The 27,196-nt window shown below is 38.6% G+C and overlaps 2 protein-coding genes across 4 annotated transcripts in view; both read right to left on the bottom strand.

Annotated features, from left to right (window-relative positions):
* The window catches only part of SNCAIP (synuclein alpha interacting protein), a 149,493-nt gene that overhangs the window by 63,178 nt on the left and 59,119 nt on the right, over positions 1-27,196 (bottom strand). For all 3 annotated transcript variants that reach the window (XM_079145663.1, XM_079145664.1, XM_079145665.1), the window contains exon 2: positions 8,850-8,951. In XM_079145663.1, coding sequence (XP_079001789.1) covers positions 8,850-8,951 — 102 coding nt within the window. The remainder of the gene's footprint in view (positions 1-8,849; positions 8,952-27,196) is intronic.
* LOC306664159 (uncharacterized protein) lies at positions 18,908-23,039 on the bottom strand. Its single transcript, XM_079144936.1, has one exon. The coding sequence runs from the start codon at positions 20,682-20,684 to the stop codon at positions 19,713-19,715; it is 972 nt and encodes a 323-aa protein (XP_079001062.1). The 5' UTR covers positions 20,685-23,039; the 3' UTR covers positions 18,908-19,712.

Genomic DNA, 27,196 nt, shown 5'->3' with positions numbered 1-27,196 from the left:
ACCTGCAATGATTTCTTCTAGCCATGCAAGTACCACATTCCATAAAGCCACCTTGTGTCATGCCTTCTCCACAAAGCCCTGGCTACTCGTTTTTGCCCTTGTTGGCCTTTCTCAAGTCCTCCCTTGGTAAATTTCTACCTTGTTTGTGTTTGGTTGTTTCCTCTGTGTAAGTGTTGGCTTCTATACATGCTTGAGGGAAAGGATGGTGTCTTTCACTCGTACATGTGCACGGCACACAGGGACTGATTAACTGAGAGAAATACCAGGATGTGCACACATTTTACTACTCTTGGGCACAAACCTATAGATGTTCAAAAGAGCTCTTTTAGGCAATTTCCTCCAAGCTTTCATCCTGACACTAGAATTAGTTTTCTAGAATACAAATTTGACTTAATATGTTTCCATTTCAAATCCTTCAGGGCCTCTGCACAGCCAGTAAGACAAAGACCATGTGCCCTAGCATGGCATGAGCTCCGCCACTTCTCTCACTATTGTCCACTTCTCTTTTGATTGTGGCAGTAAAAAATCTTTTCTTGTTCCCTCTTGTTTTACCTGTATCTACCTTTAATATGTACTGTTCCATTTACCTAAATGCCATTCTACCCAAATGCAAACTCTTTCTAATTCTTCAGGATTTACCTGGATATCATTTCTACACTATCTTTTCTGACACCCCCAGATGAAAGAAAATGTCAGCATTCAAAGTGTGGTCTCTGGACCAATGGTATCAATACTACCCAGGAATTTGTTAGGAACTCAAATTCTTGGGAGTCATCCCACAGCTATTAAGCTCAGAACTCTGATTGTGGGGCTAAGACATCTATTTTTTACAAGCCATTTAGGGGATTCTGAGGCACACTGGGGTTCAAGAACTAATGCTCCGTGCTGGGGTTGTAGCTCAGTGGTAGAGTGCTTGCTCAGCACATGTGAGGCCCTGGGTTTAGTCCTCAGCACCACGTAAAGATAAATAAATAAAATAAAGGTATTGTGTCCATCTGCAACTAAAAGAAATGTATTTTTAAAAAATAGAATTAATGTTCTATATTTTTCCTTATCTTAGTCATGCATCTACAACAGAATCCATCACAAAACATTTCATATATATATTTACATAAATGCTTTCTCTGCTTCTTGAGGGTATGGCCAACATTTTATTTATCTAAGATACTAAACATTTATTAAAGTGGATTAAATGAATTCATCTAGATAGTTTGTGACTTCAGATTTCAGTAATAATAACTCAATAGGTTTTATATAGAAGTCACCTTAGAAAAGCCCATAATTACAAATATAGCAATAAAATCACAATACACTTAAAAGAAAAACACTCTCAATATGCTAGTAGTATGAGGACTTGCTGATGCCTTTTGTGTAAAGGACAGTGAATTCGTAGCCAGAAGATCTGGATTCAAGTTGTAGCTCTGACAATTATCAACTTTGTGTTCTGTACAAACAAATCATTTCATATCCTGGGGCTTGTTTTCCCTATCTCCAAAAACACAAATAATTATACAAGATAGTATAGGTGAAGTCATTTTGTAAACTTTTACATGGTGTTAAGAGTCTGTCTCTTCTCCGAAGCCTGTTTTCTATAAGTGTTCACAGCCCTTCCCTCATTTTTGTTGCTGACAGTAAGATGATTTTAAGTTTAGAATCAGACATGAGAAATAATGATGCAGGAAGGAAGGGGTTGAGCTGGGACTGCAAATGGAAGGAAAGATGGTCCTGTCTATCCCAGCATGTTATTTGACTTATCTTTATTCTTTCCTCATTCAAGAGAGCTGTGGTTGATGGCTGGCACTGAAAACTCAGCTTCAAACTACATAGTTGATAGGACACAAAATTCTACACATCCCAGTCTACCCCAGTTTTGTCACTCTGCCATGCAAAACAGTTGGAGCATGCATGGGATTTGTAACAGCAGTGCAAACACTGGGCTATGGGGATCTCTGACCACCCTAGATATTGTTTGGGACTGAAAAGCTTTGGCCCTTCTTCTGGAAAATGAGAGCCAGTTGGGTGGACAAGCAGACATTACTCAAATGGTAATGAGCCACAAAAAATGAAAGAACACCACCCCAAGTACCTTTTCAAGCTAGTGACTTTTAAATAGCTAAGGTCCCATTAGGTTTCCAAAAGAAACAATTAAGTCCTCCATCCAAACAACTATCATGAAGTTCATGATTTCTTATAGAGTCTTCCAAAATTTAGACAGGCATCTTAACAGGCACACAATAAAAACAAGACAATAACTGGTAAGAGCACAACTGGCAGGAAGGCAAAGACACACAGCCAAAGAGATTTTCAGAGCATCATATTTTTCCAAAATGTTGTCGTGCTCTTCAAAGGCTTGCCCTTCCAATTCAGGAAGAATGTCCCATCTTCATGTACCTCTGAGATGTGGCACTAAGTCCACCCCTGCATTGCTGGCCTTCTGTGCGTGCTCTTCTCCCATCTCCTGAGGAGCTTGCCCTGCCAACCACAGCTCCCCCTCAACTCCTTAGCCTTTCTCTCAATATTGGATTCCCTCTGGATTCTCTCAAAATTAAGAAGTATCTCTGCTACCTCAGGACGCTCTGCCACCTGACCCACCATGGGGCCTTCCTGTGCTTGGGTTTGTTAGCCATCTTTTGTGCAGGAACCATCCCTGTTCTTATCTCTACTTCCTCATCTCTGCATTTACTCCACCAATCACCCCGATATGGTTCTCCCCATCATCTCACAGACATTGTGCTTGCTATAGCCATCAAGGCCCTAGCTGGAAAATCCAGTTGATACTTTCAACCCTCACCTTGTCACTATTGACCAGCCCCTCTTTAAGTTTCTTAAATTCTGTTCTTCTTTTTTGGATTCCTTAGTTTTCTTTTCTTTCTTTTTTTTTTTTAATCTCTGAAAACTTCTTCACAGTTTCTCTTGTAGAAGCTCCCCACCCCCGCAACCTTACAGGATAATGCTTCTATATAGTTTCTTCCTCAGGACACTCTATAGTTTCACAGGTGACTTAACTGCTCCCACAGTTTCACCACTACCTCTCCACAGAACAGAGATGGATGTTCCACATGTTCATATATCTGTCCCTCTCTGCTTTAAATACATGTATTTTCATCAATTTGACTCCAGTAATGAAAAATATTATTATCAATCCTATTTTTAAAGGTATTTTATTTTTGCTCTGGTTCCTTATTTTTATATTTTCTATTTTCCAAGAGTTTTAAAATTTTAATAATTATTTTACACTAGATCTTATTTATGTTTAGTATTTGGGAAAAACTCAGTTAACTCTTCTTGACCATTTTAAGAGTAAACCAGGAACTGGTTATGGGACATCAACATAGAGTTTGCCTTTTCTGGATTAGATTATTGCTAATTCATTTCCTGAAAAGTGCTTAGAAAAAAAATTTTAAATGGCATATGATGTTAGAAAAAGGTGTGAGGTTTTTGATAATGTGGGGCTGAAGAAGAGGAATGGGAGGGAATTTGTATTCAAATGCAGGACATTACAAAAACACTACAAAGAAGATGGGTCATTTTGAATAGGTGCTGAAATGAGATCATATTGGGAAGTACTAAGAAAATTCTCAATATAGACAGAGCAGGTTGAATGCTGGAAGGGCAATGGTAAGGTAGTGACACAGGGATTGAGGCGGCCAGCCTTGGTCACCTTGTAGGAAAGCAGAAGAAAACGTAACAGGATTCATCTTGCTCTGGTAAAGCCTTGCTGGAGTGAAAGGGCAAGTCATGTTGTTTGTGTCTTGAACATCTTCATACTCTGTTCCCTACCTGAACTCAAGTATCCGTTACACACCCCAACTCATTGCTGAGGTCCACTTGAGGGGCTCTCTATCCCCTTTCTCAAGGTTACCCACTGCTGTGAAATGGGTCTTTGCTGAAATATAATACAATTTGGGCAAATGTCAGTATACTGAATTGAGTAAAAGGTGGTGTGCAAAAAATCAGAAGAGGGCCAGGTAGCTCAGTGACAATGTCACCCAGACTGCAGAACTCGTTTTTGTTTTTTTGTTTTTCTTTTCACATGAGAATGTAAAAGTTCACTGAAATGAGATTAGTTTTGCCCTAAGAATTTTTATTTTTCCACCAGACAGAATTCAAGCACCTCAGAAAGTGAACCCACATAATTTTGTGATTACTTTAGTTTACAAGAACTCGGATCAAAAGGGAGAGTAAAGGGGTGGGGGTTGTGGCTCAGTGGTAGAGCACTTGCCTAGCATGTGTGAGGCACTCGATTTGATTCTCAACACTGCACATAAATAAATGAATAAAATAAAGGTCCATTACCATCTAAACGATATTTTTAAAAAGGGATAGTAAAGAGGAAAGACACTCATTTTTCTATCTTCATCTATTTGGCTTGCATGAAAATGAGTTTGAGAAATTACCAAAAAAAAAAAAAAAAAAGGTCAACCTCATATCAAAGTTGCAGTCAGAGTGATACAGAAAGGCAACAAAAATTCCTGCAAAGAGGAAAAGAATACTCCACTCACTTTTATTTGTATGTGTGTATATATATTGATGTGTACCTATAAGTATGGCTATATGTATGTGTGTATGCATACGTACAAGTGTGTATACATATGTACATATGAGTGTGTCTTTATATAGTATACATAAATATTCATGTTTTCTCCATAAAATCCAAGGCAATAAGATGATCATTCTCATTTTATAGAAGGGAAACTTGAAAATTAAAGAGATTTAAGTGCCCTTTAGCTGGTTTTATTTTATTTATAATATATACTAACTCCCTTACTACCCAGAAGCAATCTGTAATCACTTCAGTGCCAAATGGGGTAGTGATGGGTGAAGTGACTGGTCTAGGGATACCTCCATTCAACCCAGTTGCTCTGAGGGAAAAATAATGACCCTGCCACTTGCCCATCTGTAATCTTGTGAAGGCCACATCACCTCTGCAAGCCTCAACTTCCTCATCTGTAAAATGGGATGATAATAGAGTCTGTCCCCCAGAGGGAATGTGAGGCCCGAAGAGCATAATCGACCTAAAGTGTTGAGCTTAGAGCAAGGTGTAGCAGATGAGTGATGGGTGGTGGTTGTGAGGGAAGTCCTTCAGCAGATCCACAGTGTAGCCTCTGCTGCATTCAGTCTTGTGTATGACACTATTTTTAAGAACAGCAAGTTGGCCTTTCTTCATAAAATAAACACACCCTGGCTCCTAAGAATTCCAGAGGGTTTTTGTTTTTGTTTTAATTATAAAGGGATCTGGCTCCCATAGGGGAAAAAAGAAAGAAATCTGTAAACCCATTTGCAGTGACAAAAAAGCCCTGCTTTGAACCTTGTGTTTATGTGTGTCATCACCTCTCCCTCACAGACTCACATTTATTGCACAATGTTCTGCCCTTTTCGATGGCAGGTTTACAAGAATGTATAGTTTAAAAAGTCTGCATTTTGCGAAGGATGTGCATTATTTTTGAGTCTGGGAAACTTCAAAATAATTTGGTTGCCTTCTGTGTTTTGTCTCATTAGGTAAAGGCAAAAAAAAAAAAAAAAAAAAACTAGTTGTTTTTTAAACCAATATACAGCTTGTGCTTTAATTAAAACAAGAACCAGGCTCATGACCAGAGGGGAAAACCATGAAACACAAAGCCTAAACTACGTAATAGGGCTATGGCTGGAGACTAAGAAGAGGCGTTTTCAACTCCAACATGTTTTTTTGTAAACATCTTTTTCAAATGCATGTGTACTTTCCTCCCCACTCCTGCCATTTAAACGGAAAGTGGCAAAAGGGCCCTGAGAGATGAAGGGTTATGGAATCCTAAAAATAAAAGCATGTTCATGGGAAACAACATTTCTTTTTTATGCAAATAACTTAGCCCCCTGAAAATATTTTTTTTTCAATTTTAGCATTTGAATAAATTTCCATTTACCCTGAAAACAGCTGTAACATTCATTGTTCCTGGTTTATCTAAATAGGCTAACAATCATTTTAATATTTATGAGATTATCTCCACTATTTTTTTTACATGAAATCACTGCATAAGAATAGTGCAATTCTTGCATATTTAAGGTATTACACTTAGATCACACTGAACTATAATAAAATAATCTTTTATGCTATAAGTCAAAGTAGAGCTTCCTCACCAAGGAGATTAACATAGATCAGAATTTCTCATCTTCAGTACTATCAACATTTTGGTTTGGGTAGTTCTTTGTTGTAGGGGATTGCTCTGCACATTGTAAGATGTTTAGAAACCTACCTGGTCTCCACCTACTAGATGCCAGTAACACTTTCCCAGTGTGACAATGAAAAATGTCCCAGGTATTGCCAAATATTCTTGGGGTGGGTTAGGGAAGCAAGTAAAATCCCCTGATGTGAAACACTGTGTTCAACTACACTTATCTTGGAGAGCCAGTCAAGTGTTATAACTGCAAGTGAATACTCTGGAGATAGATGCTCCTGACCAAGTGGGGGACATTGAACAAGGTATGTAAGATCTTCACACTTTTGTTTCCTCATTTTTCAGATGAAGACGATAACAGCACCTCCTTCACAGGACGGTTGTGAGGGTTGAAGAAGATAATGCCTGTCCTACAGTAAGCTCAATAAACATTAGGCATTATTATTACTTCTTCAATTCTATGCACTTGCAAATTTGATTCAAGTTTAACTGCAGGTTAAAGATTCAAATGAAAGAAATATTTAAAGAGGGAAAGTCTGGGTGGAGTAACACTATTACAGATGGACATTTTTATTTACGTTTCAGAGTGGTCAAGTTATGGAACTCAACTATTGCATAATCCTGTAGTCTAATTTGCCAAACAGTTTTAGTTATTGCCTAGCATATTTTATCTTTCAAGTAGAGCTTCCTAATTCATCAAAATTATGGGCTGCTGCCAGATGATTCCTCTGTAAATACAACTGCTCTGTTGTGTTTAAAAAAAAAAAAATCTTGACAGCATGCCTGGTCTTTTCCCTTGAGTTCTTTCTTCACTATTGGTCATATAAATATTATTGTATTATTCACTGAAATAATAACAAAAGCTACCATTTTTAAGAGTAACTTGCTGTGTGCCAAGCTAAGTGTTTCACATATATTATTATTTCACCCAATCCTCAAAACAATCTTAAAAGTTAGGTAAGAATCTTAGAGAGGAGAAGTTCATGTGCCTCAAATCATCCAGCCAGGGAAAGTTAGAACAAGATAGGGGCTTAGCCAGGCTACCTTCAAAGCCTGTGTTCTCATTTTCCTTCCTTCCTTCCTTCTTTCCTTGTCTTCCTTCCTTTCATTCTTTCACCAGGAATTGAACCCAGGGAGACTTAACTACTGAGCCACATCCCTAGTTCATTTCAGTTTTTATTTTGAGATAGGACAGGATCTCACTAAGTTGTATAAGGCCTTGCTAAGTTGCTGAAGCTGCACAAACTAGCAATCTTCCTACCTCAGTCTCCCAAGTCATAGGCTTCTGCCACCACCACAACCTTATTATCAAACTCAAAGAGCTACCTCCCAATTCCTAATCATAACAAAAGTTTCCTTTTCTACAACACCTTCCATCCTTCCAACATACACCCACACTATCATTATTTTCCTTGCTTTTTCACCACTCAAATAAGAATACCTTGAGGGAAGTGGTCATAAAGAACAAAACAGAACAAAAAAATTCTCACAAAATGTTCCCTGAACACTTTTTCAAGTGATTGAGAGACAGACCACAGACCACAGACAGACAGACAGACATGCGAGGGAGGAAGGTCACTTCACATTAAATCTGAATGAGGACCAATTAAAATTGTCTGAAAGCAGTTAACATTTTTCTGGTACAAAAATAAAAAAGAATCATCAGAGTGTATAAAATAGGTGATTGATCAAATTTATCTCGGGGATCTACTCTGGTGTAGAGTATGCATATTTTACTTCAAGATAAGGAGTAAAGCAGAGGAATAAAACTGCTGCAAGAGGTGTGATAAAGTAAGCTCATCGTTTCCAAACAATTTCCAGTGTTGACCTAAAGTTCCAGGCCACAAAGATCAACAGATGATGATGTCAGAAACTGTGAGCTACTGGAAAGAAAAGTTATATGTCTAACTCAGGAACAGCAACGTCTCCCCACATACTTGAGAGCCCAATGTTTCTGGGGCACTAGATGCCAAGGTGTTTGTTGGTGTGGCAGAACTGACTGGGTGGCCCACGAGAAGGTCACATGCAACTCTAAGCAAGGCACATGTGGACATCACTCGGATCAGCCCTGTGTAAACCTCGAAGAAGCAGGAAGTTGGCGAGTATTACAGGAACTTAAAGACTCATCAGCCACAACATTACAGAATTAAGTAGGACTTCAAGGTCAACCGGTCCAGTCTTTATCAATGCATGACTCTTCCTGAATATTTCCAAACCTGTGACCAATTTATGCTTTGATACCTATAGTGACTGGAAAAATTCCCTTTATTTTTCATAAATTAATAAATGTCAACTTGGCTTCAGTCTGTGTCCTTGTGAATTGTGGAGAATATTGGCTTGGTATAGCCAGATATATAAGAAAATTGAGAATTAAGATTCATAAGGTTAATTATGTGCATATGCAGACAATCAATAATTTTGACAACATTGGAACAGATTAGGAATGGGAGGCTCAATGAGTTCAATGCCTTGCCTTTCCAAACTTGCATATAATTAGGTGGAATTCACTTCTTGGTCCAGAGACCCTCACACCACACTTTGTCTACCACACAAGGGTTCCTGCTTTCAATTTCTAAATGTAGTCCCAAGAGTTGCTAATAAACAGATGACAGTAAAGTAGCCTATGAATTTGAAGGCAGAAGATCTTGAAAGCATTGATGACAAAAAGTAATATTTTTTTAAAGAAGTGATACTTACAGATATGTCATCACTAAAGTCAATTTCATCCAAATCAAGATATTCAGGGGCTTCCATTATTCTTCTTTGCACATTTTGAGTAAGGTCAAATATTAGGATTTCCTGGACAATCAGAAACAGAAAAAAAAAAAAAAAGGCAAAGATGTTAGCTGTTTATAGCTAAAAATATTATGTTTACAAATATAAAAGGGAAAGGTAATTGGGTGCTAGTGTTACCTCAGAGTATATCCCCCCTCTCCAAAGCCCCTCGCTGGGCTTTCCAGAAGCAGGAGCATAGCTCTTCCACAGACCCCAGCATGGTTCCCAGAGAGCACCTACAATTCTTTGCTTTACTTGATTTGTGCCAGAGCAGTAACTCATTATTTTCCCCTATGATCAATATTAGGATTCATTCCAACCCACACCCTGGGTGTAAGTATGGGATTCAAAGAAAGGGAGCCAGCCTGAAAATCTTAGGAAAACCATATTCAAGTATTTCCTAGGGGCATGTCTTTGGATTGTAGGCTTAGAGTGATGAATACTAGGATCTCCACAGTAATCACAGAAGTGTAAGATACCAACTAATCGAAAGTAACAGATATTTTAGAATTTGTAGTACAACCCTAGAAAGCTAAAAAACCAGAGAGCGAGAGAGACAGAGAAGAGGGAGAGGAAGAGGGAGAGGGAGAGAGAGAGAGAGAGAGAGAGAGAGAGAGAGAGAGAGAGAGAGAGAGAGAGAGAGAGAGAGAGAGAACAAACGAAGGAAAGAAAGGAAGAAGGAAAGTCTAAATCCGATTGAAGCCACAGTTACTGCATGGCCCTCTGCCTTAAACAGCCCTGTCTGACTGTGCCAGAGTGACCTGACACAGGCGCCAGAATGTCCTCAGTCAGCACTTGCCTTGGGGCTGCCTGTGGCAATCCTTTAAACCTGTCAAGGTAAGATGCATCACCTCTCACTTCATCTTCCCATCACTTATCATCGTCACCGTCGGCGGTGGCACTGGTACCTACAGATGTCAAGAGCAGAAATATAGATCTCTGGGCAGTGCCTTGGTGTGCAATTATCTTCTGCCAAACCAACTCTCAAACACTGAAAGAAAATTCTATTTCCCAAAACTTGTCTTTCTCATTATAAAAATAGTCTTATACACCCAGACTCGAGTATTTAAAATGATCCATTTTTCTCTCTTAGATCTCTCATCAAGGTGTGCCTTCCTGAACAGTAAAGAGACATTATTGGAGAGTGAAAGTACCTCGGCTGATGAAAATGGGCTTCTTAATATAAGATCAAGTGCAAAAATACCTATTTTTAAAAAATGGTAGTCTTGCTCTAAATGCATTGTCTTCTTATTTTGAGCTATTCCTCTTTTTCTGAAGCTACGTAAGTTGCATAATTACAATAAAGAAAAAAATTTATTCCTCAAACCTATCACCAATTTTTCATTTTCTCTTCTTTCCTTCCCACATGCATGCATTTTTTATACAGTTTTAATTATAGAGTAGTGAGTCCCAAGAAGGAATTTAGAATGCTACTTTTATGCTTAAGTGAGATTATCTACTTATGATAAATGGATAAAGTTCTTTTGAAATCACAAGGTTTTTAAAGGAGAAGAAAATCAATTTGTATTTGTAAAAATAATTTTAAGCCAGAAATTTTATTATTGACATAAATCTTAAAATAGGTGCTCAAGCAAATAGTTGGGTATAAAAATACATTACTTTTCCTGTAATCCTTACAGAAGTTTTCAGAGGAAAACACACAGACTCAGACTTGCAAACTACTCAAAATAACTTTCTCTTTCACTCCCATGGATTCTGAGAGAATCCAGACTGTGTGGATTTCAGCTCTTCAGCTAATAGACTTTCTTCCAATCCAATTTCTTTTCACTAAATCTGTCCTCCACGATGAGTTGCTGATCTACAGATTCTTCTTGTGCCTTGGTGAACAACACAAAGATGATATGTATAAACACAAAAAGCATGGAAGCTGCATGCTAATCCTTTCTTGGATAGACTTTATCTACTATAATTAAAACTGGAAAAATGGCATATGCCTGCAGGAAAGGAAGGAGAAGAAACATGGAAAATTAAATTAGGTAATAAGTTGAAGGTACAGTATTTTTTGTTTAACATAATCATGCTATTTGTGTAGCTTTAAAAAATAAACAGCTCAAAATGAGAAAGCAATGCATTCAGAATCACCAGCAACATGGAAATGTGAGCAAACAAAGCATAGAAACATATATCAGACCTGAGTACCAAGTGGATCTTTAAATAAGTGAAAATAAAAAACCAAATATAAGATAAAGATGAATATGCCTTAACTAATCAAATAAGCAGTCATTGAACACCTGTTTAAGATGCCCTGGTGAGAGAGGGCCACATTCACTTGAGTGTTGGCATTCTAGTGGAATGGAGCCAGTGGGTAATATAAATCATGACCTCAAACCAGAAAGTCTTTGTGTCTGCACTTGAAGGAAGGTAGTAAAATTCTTCATTCTGTTGGTCAGAAGGGTTAGAACAGCTGCAGTCCATTATGGAAGACCTGGACCACTGCTCATGTTTTTCTGGGTTGGATGACCCAACTGAGAACAGAGGGTCCAAGGCACCAGGAGCCTTCCTTTGCTTCCTAGCAGGCCTCCATACATAACTGTCTACCTCACAATTCCTTTAGTCTGGTTTCAATGCTTCTTTCAAGGTGATACTTTGAGAGTATGTACATTGCCAGTTAAAATGTGCAGAAATCCCTATGGTTCACCAATCCTGACCATGTATCCAATTGCTTCTTTATAGTTAGATAGGTAAGTCCACAGTTGTCCCAGAGGTCATTACTGTCTCCCTCTTTCTCATCTGCCCTTTCACAGAGCATTGCCACCTTTGGGATCCCCCTGCTGAGGCACTAACGTAAGGTCAGGTTATAGAGGTTGCTGAAGTGATCAAACAAGATGAGAAAACTAGGCTAGACCCTGGTCAATCTTCTATCCTTCTCTTCAGCCACCTCCATCTGCATTGAAGACCCAGGAAACCCCCTTCCTCCCTTTCTTCCTTTCTTCCTGTTCTCATGAGTGAATTCAGGGGCACTTGACCACTGAGCCACATCCCCAGCCCTATTTTGTATTTTATTTAGAGACAGGGTCTCACTGATTTGCTTAGTGCCTCACTTCTGCTGAGGCTGGCTTTGAACTCACAATCCTCCTGCGTCAGCCTCATGAGCTGCTGGGATTATAGGCATACACCACCGCACCCAGCTAGGAACACCCTTTTCTGACTGCCAACGTGTGTGCTGTAACAGAAAGCTCAGCTACACAGGGCACATTGGAGGCACATGAGCCAAGTCTGCCATACAGTGTGATTTATTTGGTCCTAAGTAGTATTTAAAAATATCTAATCAGTTGCCAACTTGTAGACATTATTCACATAAAATTCTGAATTTCTGGTTTTAAAGTATCTGAAGCTACTGCAACATAGGTCCACTTTCCCCGTGACAACAAGAGTAGCTACTCTCACCTGTCTACGAGGCCTGGGCTCCCTGTTTATCCCTCTGTGACGGCTCTGCTCAGCCACATGTCCTGCCTGGCCTAGACTAAGTCTCAGAGGGTCACACACTCAAATGCCCTGGGCTTGGGGTCATTTGAGGGTTTGACCTTCAGAAGGAATTTAGTATTAAACAGAAAGTACCTATCACCACCACCACGCTTTTCAATTGATGTCTTCTGCCAAAAACGTTGACCTCATTTGTATTCTAAGACTGAATCTGTATTTTTAAGATGGTTTTAAATACTTATAGCACAACAGCAAAAAAACAAAAATTTCTTACAAATAAACAACTGGAGGGTAACAATTTGTGCTTTCACTGAGTCTCTTTTATTTCTTAGCAAAGAAAACCTTTACAAACATAATATAATGTTACAAGGTGGGGATTATGTTTCCTTCACTTTGTAACTGGAGGATGGAAGGTTCTTGCTTTGTTGTGGATTTACATGGGTCCACTTCACAGCTTAGAGCTGAGAGAAGAGAGGAAGTCATGCCAAGGGCAAGCCCAGATAAACCCCAAGCCATCTTCCATCTGACCCAGACCAGCAGCTCAGAGACAAGAGGATGACCCTCCTCAGGCTGGCAAGGATGAGTTTATGCCTATGTGAAAAACAATTTTCAGACTCCCCAGAAAGGGCAGTTCAGCTTAAAATCCTTCACATGAGATTTTTTTTTTTTTTTTTTTTTTTTTTTTTTTTTTTACTACCTATCATAGTTGGCCACAGGCCCCTTGTAAATTTGTACTGCACCCCACATCATCAGCCCTGACCCTACAACCTGCAGTCACTTACCTCAGGTTCTCTGAGGTCTCCTGAGGGTTTTCTCTTTTCTTGCAGTTCCTTTATCCACAACCTGCATCTCTCAAGATCTGTCTTAAGTACTGACCACTGACTGAAATCATCCCATTTCAAGCTCAGTTGTTTTTAAATTTATCTTTACTATATTGGCAATTTTCAATTTGTTATTCACTTAGGTTAGTGTGGTGGGGTTTTTTTTGTTTTTTTTTTTTGTTTGTTTTTTTTTAAGAAAGGAGAGAAGATGCTGGGCTGGGGACAGAAAGGTAAAGGAAACACTTTTTTGATGGTTTAGCTCTCCTAATTTGAGTATAAAAATTGATAGGGAGGGAAAGAAGAAAAACACAGGGACATGGAATCAGATGTTGGAATGTATGGAGGTTGTGTGGAGGTTGCTGGTGACATCTTGGTTCCTTCTTTGAATGTACCCAAAGCACTGGGAGAAACCTTACCCAACTCCAAACTGATGCTTGGCTTGGAGAGATAAAGAACGAAGTAAAAATATTCAACCATGTGCAGCATCTGTAGAATTTTCTGACTTTCACAGATTTGATAAATGGCCCAGAGCATAAGTCCCTCCAGTGCCTATTAAAGTGTATGTTAGGGGCAAATGCCCCTAATGGGTCTATCAACACCATGTCACCTTCTCATGAATGACCTTAGGGAGAGCCCCACTGCTTCCCAAGGAAGATTCCCCTGGCAAAGAACTCAAAGTAACAGAGTCAAATGGGATCATAAAATGTAGCCAAGCCATTGAAAATAGTTTGTCTCCCTATTCCCCAGCACTATGATTTTCAGATGACATCTTAAATTTTTGTTGTTGTTTGGACAAGAAGACTGACTGAAAAATCACTTCAAATGAAGACTTCCAAAAATCTGTTGAGTAATGGCAGCATCACTGGAAAAAATTGGAGTGGCCAACACAATTTCTCTGAGAAACCATACTCATTTTGATGTATACATTCTAGTGTGCTTGGCTCATAAAAGGCTCATTGATTTGTGACCATAGTCACATATTACATAAATTGCTTTACTGAAATTCCTTTTAAAATGTATTGCCTCACTCCATTTTACAAGGAGTCAGTGTGGACTCATTCTGAAGGCTCAAGTTACATACATTTCTCTTTTTCTGCCAAAGTCACTATTCCTACATTTACCAGTACACTTTGAGAGTCTTGGTAATTAAAAATAAGATGGGCTTGTCAAAATAAATGAGCAGAGTACATTTGGCTATGAGGTAACTTCAACTGATTTGCATTACAACTTACTTCTTTCCTCTTGAACCCACCAACATTTAGGAAAATACAGTCACTCCCTACACCCACACACACACCTGCCAAATTGACACTGGAATAAATTTTCAGTGTGAAAGCCAGCATATAGATATTCAGCCTACTTTCTTCAATGTAAGAGCTTTAAAAAAAATCACAAACTAAGAACTGGAAGGCTTGGGTGGAAATGTTGTCCCCGTTGGCTCAGTAACTTGGCCAGCAAGGAAGCTGCTCCTTCCAAGTGCTGGATTCAGTTTCCTTCACTCTTTGATTCAACAGTGGCCAGAAGCATGGCAGTCACTAAATGCCTAGTCTAGAAGCAGAAATATGACAGGGGCAAGAAATTTCTACCAGAAAGAGGCAACTGAAGAAAAGCCAAGGAGCACACACAAGGAAAAAGGGGGAAAGAACAGCCCTGTGACTTTTCCCCTTTCACCAGAGGCACACTCCAGTGCACACACACAGCACAGTTCTCAGGCACACACAGTATAAAGTGAGACCGACAAGAAAACACACTGTTACCATGTGTTCGTTAGATCAACGAACACACAGGAATCCGAGAGGTTGGTCTAGACCTTGGAGAGGAGGGGACTCTGTCTGGGGTATGTGCTGGAAGCTGCAGGATGAGGGGTGGGGGCAGGAGGAAACTCTAGGAATGGTTCCAGCACGGTAGAGTCTAGAGGTGAGAATACTGAAAGATCTCTAGAAATATGACTGATGGAGCACCTATTGCTCTATTTTTCCTTCTTAAAAGGATTTAGAAGGATGAATATCAGGGTAATGAGATGACAAATAGAAATACTCAGGGATGTATTTCTAAAGCTAGAGTGTAAACACAGCACATCTTGGAATATCCATTTTCTGGCATGTTTGGAAAAATACAAGTGAATATTTGATATTAGACAAGAGACTTCATTATAATATAATGAGCCTGCTACAGCTCCTGGGGAAGGAATATTGCATTTCCTCCTTGCTGTCCTGAGGGGAACTCTCATAGAAAAAAAGTGGGAAGAAAACTCTGTACCAGATCTAAGACTGGGTACTTTTACCTGTACTCTCTTACTTATCTTGTCTCATAAAGATCCTGGGAGATAACCATCTTCATGATCTCCTTTGTGGAGATAAGGAAACCAAGGCTCAAAGAGGTTCTGTAATTGCCTCACACACAGCCAGGGATTTGGACTTCAAATTTAGTACTTTCCTCTCATTTTCAATATGCCAAACTCCTTTAATCATAAAGTGACATCACATCTGTGTCAAACATTCTTTGTTTTCAAATCACCTTTAGTATATTTAATCTAACTTTATTTTTCATAACACTATGAGGGAGGCAGAGGGTATACATGATGATTTGTAATTTCCTATTTTACAGATGGCAAAACTCAAGAATATTCTGGCCAAGGATACGTACTACTAAATAGAGGTACAACTAGCTAATACAAATCACCGGCTAACAGGTCTAGAGCTCTTCTAACTCACTCAGATGGCTCAGAAATTTGAGTGTGTCTTTGACTCATCTAGGTCAGAATTCTATAGACATCCTTATTCCTGAATTGTATTGCTGTGGGTGCTCAGGAACCCTAACTTCAAACAAATTCTCTTCTTTCAAGCAGAGTCTACATAGAAATTGTCAGATATGATCATCATCATGAAAGAGTACAGACCTCTGTGTACCAAACATACCTTACCAACAAGTATTTCTGAACTTGTCTATCAAAAACACAATTTTCCCCATTTAGTCATTTAATACTTCAAGTTTATCTTCAAGGAAAAGTTGGATTATGAGCATCCTTCCTTCCATTTTACTAAAAAAATCAATTAAGGTAGCACTGTACAGAAAACAAAAAAAACACCATGATGGAGATGAAGATTTCTCAGAGAAATCCCTGTAAGAATTGCTCTTTTTCTACTTTTGAGTCCTGATGTATAGTTTAAAATTCTTGCAAATGATCTGGGGGTCACTACATGATTTCTGAACTCTAATACCACGAATGAACTAGAACTTCACTAGAACTTCAGAGCTTGGGTAGACCTTAGTTTTTAAACCTAGGGAAGAAATGCACATTTATAGTTATAATATGTGTGTGTGTGTGTGTTTTAAAATGGGCTTAACACTCCATCTTCTTCTTGGAAGAAGGAAAGAATTCATGTTCACAGCAGCTGTACAAGACAGAATAGAAAAATATAATAGAAAAAATATACATGAACACACACAAAACAAAAACTATATTGTGTTCAGTTCTGGAGGCCACATTTCAGAAAGGCCATATTCCAGACCGACTGCAATATACCAAGACATAATAAGGAAGCCAAGACAGCCAGGATTAGGAAACTCTTGTCTTAGGAAGCAGGGCTAAGGAAATATCCACCTTATAGAAGAAAATCAGCTCTCTCAAGAATTTAAAGACTCAGCAGGATTTGATTTTGAGGGTAGAACTTGGAGGAAGTCACAGAGATGTTGATCTCAGCAAAGCCTTCTTTACAATGACATTCTGAAGGGGCTATGTGACATCAAAATTGTGAAATCAAAATTACCCAGAGGGGCTGGGGCTGTGGCTCAATGGTAACGCGCTCCCCTAGCACATGTACGGCCCTGGGTTCCATTCTCGGCACCACATAAAGATGAATAAATAAAATAAATGCATTGAGTCCATCTCCAACTAAAAAATATTAAAAATAAACTACCCAGAAAGAAATAGTTCAGAAAGAAGTTTGGAGGGGTTCTCTGAGAAAGGAAGAAGGGAGGAGGGAGTGGGAGAATGAAGAGGGGGAAGAGGAGGAGGAGGAGCAGGAAGAGGAGGAGGAAAGAGACTACAAAGGAAAAAGAGGGAGAGCAGGAGACTTCGTGTGGTCTGAGAGGACATTGGGAAGTGTCCCTGAAACCACACCTGGTCTGTGGGTCCTTGGCACTGTCCTGGCTGGCTTTCCCCTTCTTCAGGGAGCTACCGTGACAATCTCTGTTGAATCGCAGTCATCCTCCTTCATCTGCTGTCCTAATCCAACGAGGAACTTGAATGAAATAGGAGAGGATAAAGGAGAGAGCAAAAAAGTTAAAATGAAAATGATTTAGAAAGAGAACTGGAATGTTGCTCATTCAGTGAGCATATGACTCTCTGTTGCAGATGAAAACTTATCAATTCCACAAGGATGAAACTCTGATCTAATGAGGCCCACACAAAAAAAGAATATCTGGGAAGAAAAAAAAAAAAACAACCTTTCTACTACTGGGAAGTTGAGCCTGGGCCTAAGCCAACTGTGTCTTACACTGGCTTCTGGAAAGGAACTATGGAATAATCTGGGAACTGGAGTCTTAGTTATGTACAGGAAACTATCCAAATCCAAGTTTCAAATTTTTGGCGCACCTGAAGTGGTCATGCTTATTCTTGATTTTGCAAAGATTGATTTCTACAGTGGACTTGTTCATTTGGCAATTATTGTCGAGAATGTATGGTGTACAGACAGCGATCCTGATTACCATTTTAGAGAGAAGGAGAAATGACAGGAATACACATGGAGAGCATGGAAGATGACATTCTGAGTCAGTTATCTTGGCTTCATTCTGATCGCTTGTGGGGATTAAACTTTGAAGTAACCCAAGAATAGAGGCTCTCAAACATTAGCATGCTGAGAATCATCCAGAAGGCTCATTAAAACAGATTTCTGGTCTTAGTCCAGTTTGATTCAATAGATCTGAGGTGGGGCCTAAGAATCTGCATTTCTGACAAGTTCCCAGGTAATGCTGACTCTTCTGGTCCCAGAACCACACTTAAGAATCACAACCTAAGACTGCTGTCCATTCCCAGCTCTAGCTACATCTGTACTTAATTAGCAGATGGTGACCTCTTTCCCACATCCTCCAGCTCCCCAGATGTTAAATTCATTATACAGGATCCATGCCTAGTGCCCTTCTGATTAAACTGCCTCAGTGGACTCCACTGAGCATTTCCCATGAAGACCACCTGGAAATCTCAGAAGGTCTTAAGTCTGTCTGTTTTGTTTTTAATTTCCAGTGCTATGCAAGGGACAGACATTGGTCCACACAATCCTACATAATTTAAGCCTTGGCTACTTTAAAATTTACTTTCTCTGTAGCACTTCATGAGCGCAAAGATGTTCTAAGTGTTTTTTTGTAAATGAGATCCAGATTTATAATTTTCAACAGTCTTTTTAGAGCAGGAATCTCAATTCCAAGATATTCATTCACTATAAGTATAACAGAATAAATCCCAAGTCTAGTCATAAAAAAGGAAAATTTTAAAATATAACAGGAATAAGCTTAAAATTCAATGCTGATGCAAATGTATGCACAGATATTTAAGATAACTACTCCCTGTATCCAAAGAACTCCAAATGGCTATACTGAAAAATAAAAACCCGGCCATGCATGTTTATTTATTTGTATTTTTAATTGGAAGTATAATGTGATTACTTTTATTGAATCCAAATCAAGAAACCAAATTACTATGAGCATTTTATCAGTTTTTTGTAATTTGTAAATGTACCAACTTAATAACCAAAAAAGGAAATAAATCATATATAAAATAAATGTTCTTTTTTCTGAAGAAAAGGGTATAGTTTGATATATATTTTCATGTTTAAGTAATAACAGTGGGCTACATGTCTGCAGCAACCAAACAGTTGCACATCTCTATATATATCCTGAGTATAATTTAGCAAGTTAATTCTTTAATTCAATGCTTTTTATCTAGCCCTAATTTTCTAAAGACACAGGGTAAGGTCAATGAATAAAATGTACTTCCAGCTTACATGAGGTCCTATTACTAAAAGTTCAAAAACTAAACACCACACACCTACCTAATGTACTTCCAATATGTGTGGAGGCATTTCAAGAAAAACACAGATGAAAACATAAGATTACTCAGGAGTATCTTTGGGAATTCATCTAGGAAATGTTATCCTCAGTTTCAACATTATGTTGTTTTTTTATACAACACATTGCACAGGGTAAATACTTAATACAGTGTTTATGTTGAGTTCATTTCCAGACTGTGACTGTTGTTGAGTTACTTTAGAATTGCTACATTAAAAGTCTTGGTATTAATCCTAAATAACAAATGGTGTGATGACTATTTTCTTTTACATGCAATAACTTAGTGATCTTATGTCTTCCTCTTGCAGTTTCCCTCGTTCGTCTATTTTGGAGATGAGTCAATTCTCTAGCAGTCCTTTCAGAAACTGTTATTTAATAAGGGCTATGAAAATTTTAGCTGCACCCTCCAATGATGAGGACTGTTTTCCAGGCATTAAAATTGAGTTCTTGGCCCTTAAGTGTACGGAGAAAGAATAACATTCGCAGACTGTAGTGTGGGTTTTTCCTCCTTGGCATTACAGAGAGACACCAACTTCATTTTGTAATTAACCAACATAAGCAGGAAAGGACTGAGAGCAGAGAAGCCTGAAGAGAGGGCTGTGAGAACAGCTGGAATAAAGACATATGCTGCCAAGTCTTTCAAGAAATAGACTAAGATAAAGTGAGAAATCCAAAGTGGAGTGATCAGCAACATTAATAAAATACTGAACTTGGCCCCTCTAAGGATTTCAGTTTCTGAATCATCATCTCCAATCCAGATGTCACCATATGTCATCTTCCTTTTCTCTGAAAGGAGGAAAGACATCCAGAAACAGACAAAGACTAAGATAGCTAGAGGAAGAATATCAATCAGAACTAAAAATATTTTCCCATAGTAAAACTCTACCTGCTCATTTCCAAAGCCAATTAAGCAATCCATGTAAATCCTGTTAGTAGACAAGGATTCTGTATCATTTCCTGCGTTCAGGTATTCTGATTTTCTAGTATATATTAAAACCGGGATGTACACTGCCACACCAGCCACCCAAAGTGCAGAGACCCACTTCAGAGAATGTTTCTGTTGGTCCAGGTTTGCATCCTCGCCCGAGGGGTAGACAATGTGGTAGAGCTTCCGGTGGTAGAACAATGCAAAGTGTAACAGGAACCAGATGGCCAGCGAAGTTGTCAGAGCCGAGGTGAAGTGCAGAACTTTGCAGCCAGCTGAATCCAGCATGATACCGGAAGAATAAACAATTTTCATGACATTGACAACCAAGTTTTTAATAAGGTGGACAAATACAAGACTGAAAATGAGAAGAAATGATATCTGCAAACGTCCAGAGATACACTTCCTCGTAGAATAAAATAAACACACATTTCCCACAAAACTCACAAGGATTAGAATGGCACAAGCGATGATCTCAAGCACATCTGCAGAGAGCTTCATGGTAAATGCCAAGTCAGTATTTCAAATATCTTTTCTCTTCAGCTTGACTCATTAGGCTTTCAGAACACTTTTTTTGGGAGAGGGGTCTTTAGGGAAAAGACTTCTTTTTTTCTTTTAAATTGGCTATATTGAAAAAAATCATCCACTGGTATCACTCTAACAGTTCAAAAATGACCCATAACAGAATTCTGCTTGCTCCAGGGATGAGCTGCTGAAAGCAGAATGGTTTCCCAAGAGAATTCTGTTACAGTGCCTCCAAGGACTTAATTATGACAAGAAAGTTCTAGGTATCATTGCTTAATTAAAAGTTCTCAGAAATGTATTTATAGTACTCTAATGCAATTTCCTAGACACAGTATGGTAAAGCTTTCAACAATCATGAGGGGGAGATTAAAATTAAATTTATTACAGCAAAGGAAATGTGGTCAGTGCTTAAATTACCAGGAAATATCACAAAATATCAAATTCACAAAATATCAAAATATTCAAAATCACAAAATATCAAAATAAGATTGAAGGGAACAGCATGACAGACTTATACAAGTACAGTATTTTGTACTTTGCTATTTTTGCAAATCAGGAATACTGTTACCTGTTCTGATGATCTCATGGGGTTGTCAGGAATACAAAAGATGGTAGAAAATACTTGTGAAGGAAGTAGGGGAACAAAGAAGGAAAAAAGGGAGGGACAGAAGGCAGATGGGGAAAGGGTAGGAGAAAAAGGAAGTAAGAGGACAGTTTTATAAACATGGACACTATGGCCAGGACCAAATCTCTAAACTGCTGGTTAACAAAATATTTAACAATTGGGATGTGATTAGAGAGATTTTTGCTGCCTGGAGAACAAGAGATGGGGAAAGGCTTCTCTCCTAAGTATGATTGGAGAGTACAGAGCAAGGGCAGAAAGATGGCATTGAAATACACTGCTCAAGAAACCTGACATTAACTCACTTCTGAATGAATCCTGTTGGCCAAGTATACACTAAGGATCTTACTTACCCTGAGCACAAACTACTGTCATGCAGGGCTTAACAATAAGCAAAGGTTCTGAAAAAAATGCTTCCACATCTGATGTCATCATTGTGTGACCATCACAGAGTGTGATTACACAAACTATGATGGCTATGACATCACTAGGTGACATGATCTTATGGAATCACCAGCATCTATGGCAGTCTGCTAAATGACAATCTTATGAGGATTGTGGCTGTACTTTCCTTCTGTTGCACTTGCTTGGAAGTGTTATTGTCAATCGTTCTACTATACACTGTCAAAACATAAATTTCCTCCTGACCCAGTGGTGCAATGGAAATAGTTTTCACTGATGTGTGCAATTGGGATCACTTCCTCACAACTCTGTGTTCAGTGACTTCATGTTGAGAGCTTATAATTAGCAGTGCTGGGAAAATGTGCACCATGGAAATTGACAAATACTACAAACCAGGACTTTTTTTGAGGAAAGGTTTTTTTCTAAGCACAACCTTGGTCTGAAAAAAAAAATTATGGATTAGAGTGATATGAAATTAGTTGATACTTTATCTGAATAAAAAACTCAGTACTTGGTATCTGCCAACCCTTTAAGTAAGGGAATGAAAAACTCCTAGTGTGCATGTGACAAGAGATTTATCACAGTATTAGCAGGTACCCCACAACCTCACTGCTGGGGCAGGTGAGGGTTTGGGGCTAACAATTTCTAATTAACCCCCTTCTCCGTATTTGGATACAAAGATTGCTACACTCAAGAGTTGCCACACACCACATTTGTGTTTCCTTAGAAACATCAATGTTAATTACAGTCAAGTAGGAAATTCTGTTTCTAAAGATGATGATGATGATAGTGTAATAAATAGTAATAACATAAAATAATAATGTTCATGTTGGCTATAATTTATTTGACTCAGATACTGTACTGGTGTTATGCTTTATAAAGTCAATATTATTTAATTCTTCATATCATTCTCATTTCACTGATAAGAAAATAAAAGACCAGAGAGTAAATGTTCTAAGTTATGGATGAATAAGACAGGAATCCAAGCCAGTTATGTCTGATTTCCAAATCACTGGTTCTTAGTCCCTCTTCACACATACTGTCAGACTATAGATTTTTTTACTAATTAGTCTCAATCTCCCACTAAAGATTTACAATTGGTACATCCAACAGATAAGATCTATGAATACACTTATTTTGATGTTTACACATCTGTACCTCGAAGTCCTATAAGCATTCTGTATGCCAATTCAAGATGGTGTACTTGAAATGGAAAAATACTGTATCCACAGAAAACATACAAAATCAATAGCTTTCTTATACTCTAACAATGAACTGCTGAAAAAGAAATCAAGCTGGGCATGGTTGCACACTGTAATCCCCACAGCTTGGGAGTCTGAGGCAGGATTGTGAGTTCAAAGTCAGACTCAGCAAAAGTGATATGCTAAGTAACTCAGTGAGATCCTGTCTCTAAATAAAATACAAAAATAGGGGATGTGGCTCAGTCGTAGAGTACTCCTGAGTTCAATCTCTGGTACCAAAAAAAAAAATAAATAAATAAAGATAAAAATAATAAAACGAAAAGAAATCAAGAAAATTAGCCTATTCTCAACAGCCCCCCAAAATACTTAGGAATAAATATAACTAAAGAGGTAAAAGAACTATATAATTAAAATCATAAAACACTGAAGAAAAAAAATTGAAGAAAACCTTAGATGATGGAAAGACCTACCAAGTTCATGGGTAGGTAAAATTAATATCACCAAAATGACCATATTACCAAAAGCAATCTACATAAATTCAATGCAATTCACATAAAAATACCAATGACATTCTTCACAGAACTAGAATAAATAGCCCTAAAATTTATATGAAAGAATAAAAGATTCAGAAGTCAAATTGATACTGAGAAACTAGAGTAAGGTGGGAGGCACCACAATACCTGATCTCAAATTATATGACAGAACTATAGTAACAAAAACAGCATGGTTTTGGTGTAAAAACATATATGAAGACCAATTAAATAAACTAGAAGACTCAGACAAATGCACATAAATGTAGTTATCAGATCCTTGACAAGGTACAATAGCCTTTTTAACCAATGGTGTATAGAAAAAATGGATATTCATATGTAGAAGAATAAAACTAGATCCCTACCTCTCACCCTGCATGAAAATCAACTCAGAGTGAATCAAGGACCTAGGATTTAGACCACAAAATTTGCAACTGCTAAAGTAAAACATAGGGGTAACACTCCAACACACTGGCAAAGGTGCCAACCTCCTTAAGAATCTGAAAGATGAAGAAATGAAACCAAGAATCTATAAATGGTATGGCACTGAATTTAAAAGGTCTGCATATCAAAGGATACAAGAGTATGAAGAAGCAGCCTACAGAATGTGAGAAAATCATTGTCAAATACTCTTTCAACAGAAGATTAATAACCAGAATATAAAAAGAATTTAAAAACTTAACATCAGCTGGGTGTGGGGGCACATACCTGTAATCTCAGTGGCTAAGGAGGCTAAGGCAGGAGGATCCCAAGTTCAAAGCCAGCCTCAGCAATTTAGTGAGTCCCTAAGGAACTTGGTGAGACCCTTTCTCTAAATAAAATACAAAAAGGCCTGGGGATATGGCTCAGTGGTTAAGCACCACTGGGTTTAATCTGTGGTACCAAAAAAGAAAAAACAAAAAACAAAAAACCCCCCTAATAATCCACATAAGAAATGGACAAAAGATCTAAAGAGACATTTCTCAAAATAAGAAATATAAAGGGCCAATCAACATAAGAAAAAAATGTTTTAACATATTATTAGCAATCATGGAGATGTAAATTAAACTACACTGAAATTCCATCTCACCTCAGTTAGAATGGCAATCACCAAGAATACAAATAATGATAATTGCTGGTGAGGATGTGGGGGAAAAGGTACACTTACAAATTGTTGGTGGGACTGCCAGTTAATACAACCACTTTAGAAAGCAGTATAGAGATTCCTTAAAAGACTAGGAATGGACCTACCATGTGACCCAGCTATCCTACTTTTTGATATTTATCCCAAAATAATTAAAATCAGCATACCATAGTGATACATGCAAAGGAACAGACAGGCACAAAGAAAATATTCCTAACTATAGAGCAGTACAATCCACAATAACCAAGTTATGGAACCACCCTAGGTGCCCATCAATAGACAAATGGATAAAGAAGAGTGGTATATATGCACAATGTATTTCTACTTAGTCATAAAGAAGAATGAAATGATGTCATTTGCTGGTAAATGGATGGAACTGTGTAGAACATCTGGCTAAGGGAAATAAGCTAGACTCAGAAAGTCAAGAGTTGAATGTTTTTTCTCATATGAGGAAGCTAGAGAGAAAAACAAGCATCTCGTGAAAACAGAAGGGAGATCAGTAGAGGACAAACAGGGAACCGAAGGGAAGGGAGGACCAGTGGAAAAAGGGAAGAATTTGAGCACGATGGTAACAACATTATGCTATGCACATGTATGAATATATCATAATTCATTTCAATTTTAAGTGCAACTATGTTTTAGTCAGCTTTTTTGTTGCTATAACCAAAAGACCCGACCAGAATAACTGCAGAGGAGGAAAAGTTTATTTGAGGTCTCATGATTTCAGAAGTCTTAGTCCATAGACAGCAGACTCCATTGCTCAAGTCTCCAGGTTAGGCAGAATATGGTAGAAGTGTGGCTGAGGGAAGCAGCTCACTGAGGACTAGGAAGCAGAGAGAGAGAGAAAGAGAGAGAGAGAGAGAATACTCTTTCTCTCAGCCTTCCTTTTTCACCATGTGGTCTCTGCCTCTCGCACACACTTACTTGCCAGATACAAATATATACCCCAAAGTCACACCCCCAATGAACCACTTCCTCAAGTCAGCACCCAGTTAATCCCATCAGGGATTAATTTGCTGATTAGATTAAGGCTATAACCCAATCATTTCTCTTTCAAACCTTCTTGTACTGTCTTACATGTGAGCTTTTGGGGGACACCACATCTAAACTGTAACAAATCATAATGGGCCAATTAAAAATAAGTAAGTAAATAAAAAGAAGAAAGATTGATAAAGTAGAGGAAGGGTATCGCCAGGAGGGAGGAGGAAAAGAAAGAGGAAATACTAGGGACTGAATTGAAGAAAACTATGTTATACGCATTTATGAATATGTGAAAATAAACCCTACTGTTTCAGATAAGTATGATGCACTAATTTTTTAAAAAGGCTGTATCCAGCAGTAGTGACTCCCCCACTCTATAGAGTATTTAAGCAGAAGGACAAATGACTACCCGGGGTAAATTTATAGAGTCATGAAGAAAAACCCCGAATGACAAGCAACCTATGAGCCCACTGTATTAATCCATTTCTTATAGCTATATAACAAAATACCAGACACTGGATAATGTGTTAAGAAAAGAAGTTTATTTATCTCACAGTTTTGGAAGCTAAAATTCCAAGATCAGGCTTCCCTATTTATTTGGCCCATGGTGAGGGCCCCTTTGGCTTTGTTACATGGTGGACAGCATTATGGTAGAAGTGTTTATGAGAGGCAGAGACCATGTGGTGAAAAAGGAAGGCAGAGAGAGAGTAGGGAGGGGTTAGTCTGGCTTCTTCCTAACAACCTGCTCATGAGAACTAACCAGGATCCCATGGGAACTATATTAATTCTTGCCAAGGTCAGCAGATCCTATGATTCCATCACCTTCCACTTGGCCCCACATATTAAAGGTTCTACCACTTTCAAACATGCACCGCTATTGAAGACCAGCTTCTAACATATGGACTTTTTGGAGATGCCCTCAAACCATATTCAAACCATAGCCTTCTCTTCCTAGGCCACAGTGTTGAAGCGCAGTCTCACAATGCAAAGTATATTCATTCCATCCCCAATAGTAGCGAAGTCTGAGCTCATTCTGGCATCACTCAAAAGTCCAAGTACATAGTCTCATCTGAGAATCAAGGCAACCTGCTTCCAGGCATGAACTTGTAAAATCAAAACCAAAATACACCCTTCTAAGCTGCAAGGGACAGACAGGCACAAAGTAAATATTCCTAATATATGCTTAAAGAATAGGGAAAGGGGGTCACAGGTCTCCAGCAAGAATAAAATCCACCAGGATAGACATTTGATCTTGAAGTTCTAAGTCTGGCATCTTGTGCAACCTTCAGGGGAATGGACCCTGAGGTCTCAGGGAACCTTGTCCACTGGCTTTTCTGGTTATGACTGACATGGTTATATTTCTGGCTATATGCTGAGGGCTGTAGTTTTACTAGGTTGGCTCTGCATACTGCTGGTTGTTCTGCTTTCCTGGGATCCACTTTAGCAGCTCCACTAAGCATTTCCCAGTGGAGGATCTCTACTGGCTCTGGGTCTGTAGCAGGTCTCTGCCTGGCTGCTCACACTTTCCTTTGAAATTCTGGTGGAAGCTTCCACAACCCCATAACTTTCACTCTTGCACCTGTAGAACTAGCACCACAAGAACACCACCGAAGTGTGCTGCCAGCAAG

This window comes from Sciurus vulgaris (assembly GCF_902686455.1).
Source record: "Sciurus vulgaris genome assembly, chromosome: 6".
In the NCBI taxonomy this organism is placed as follows: domain Eukaryota; kingdom Metazoa; phylum Chordata; class Mammalia; order Rodentia; family Sciuridae; genus Sciurus; species Sciurus vulgaris.
The sequence above is the reverse complement of the archived record's forward strand: the minus strand, read 5'-3'. Positions and strand labels throughout refer to the sequence as shown.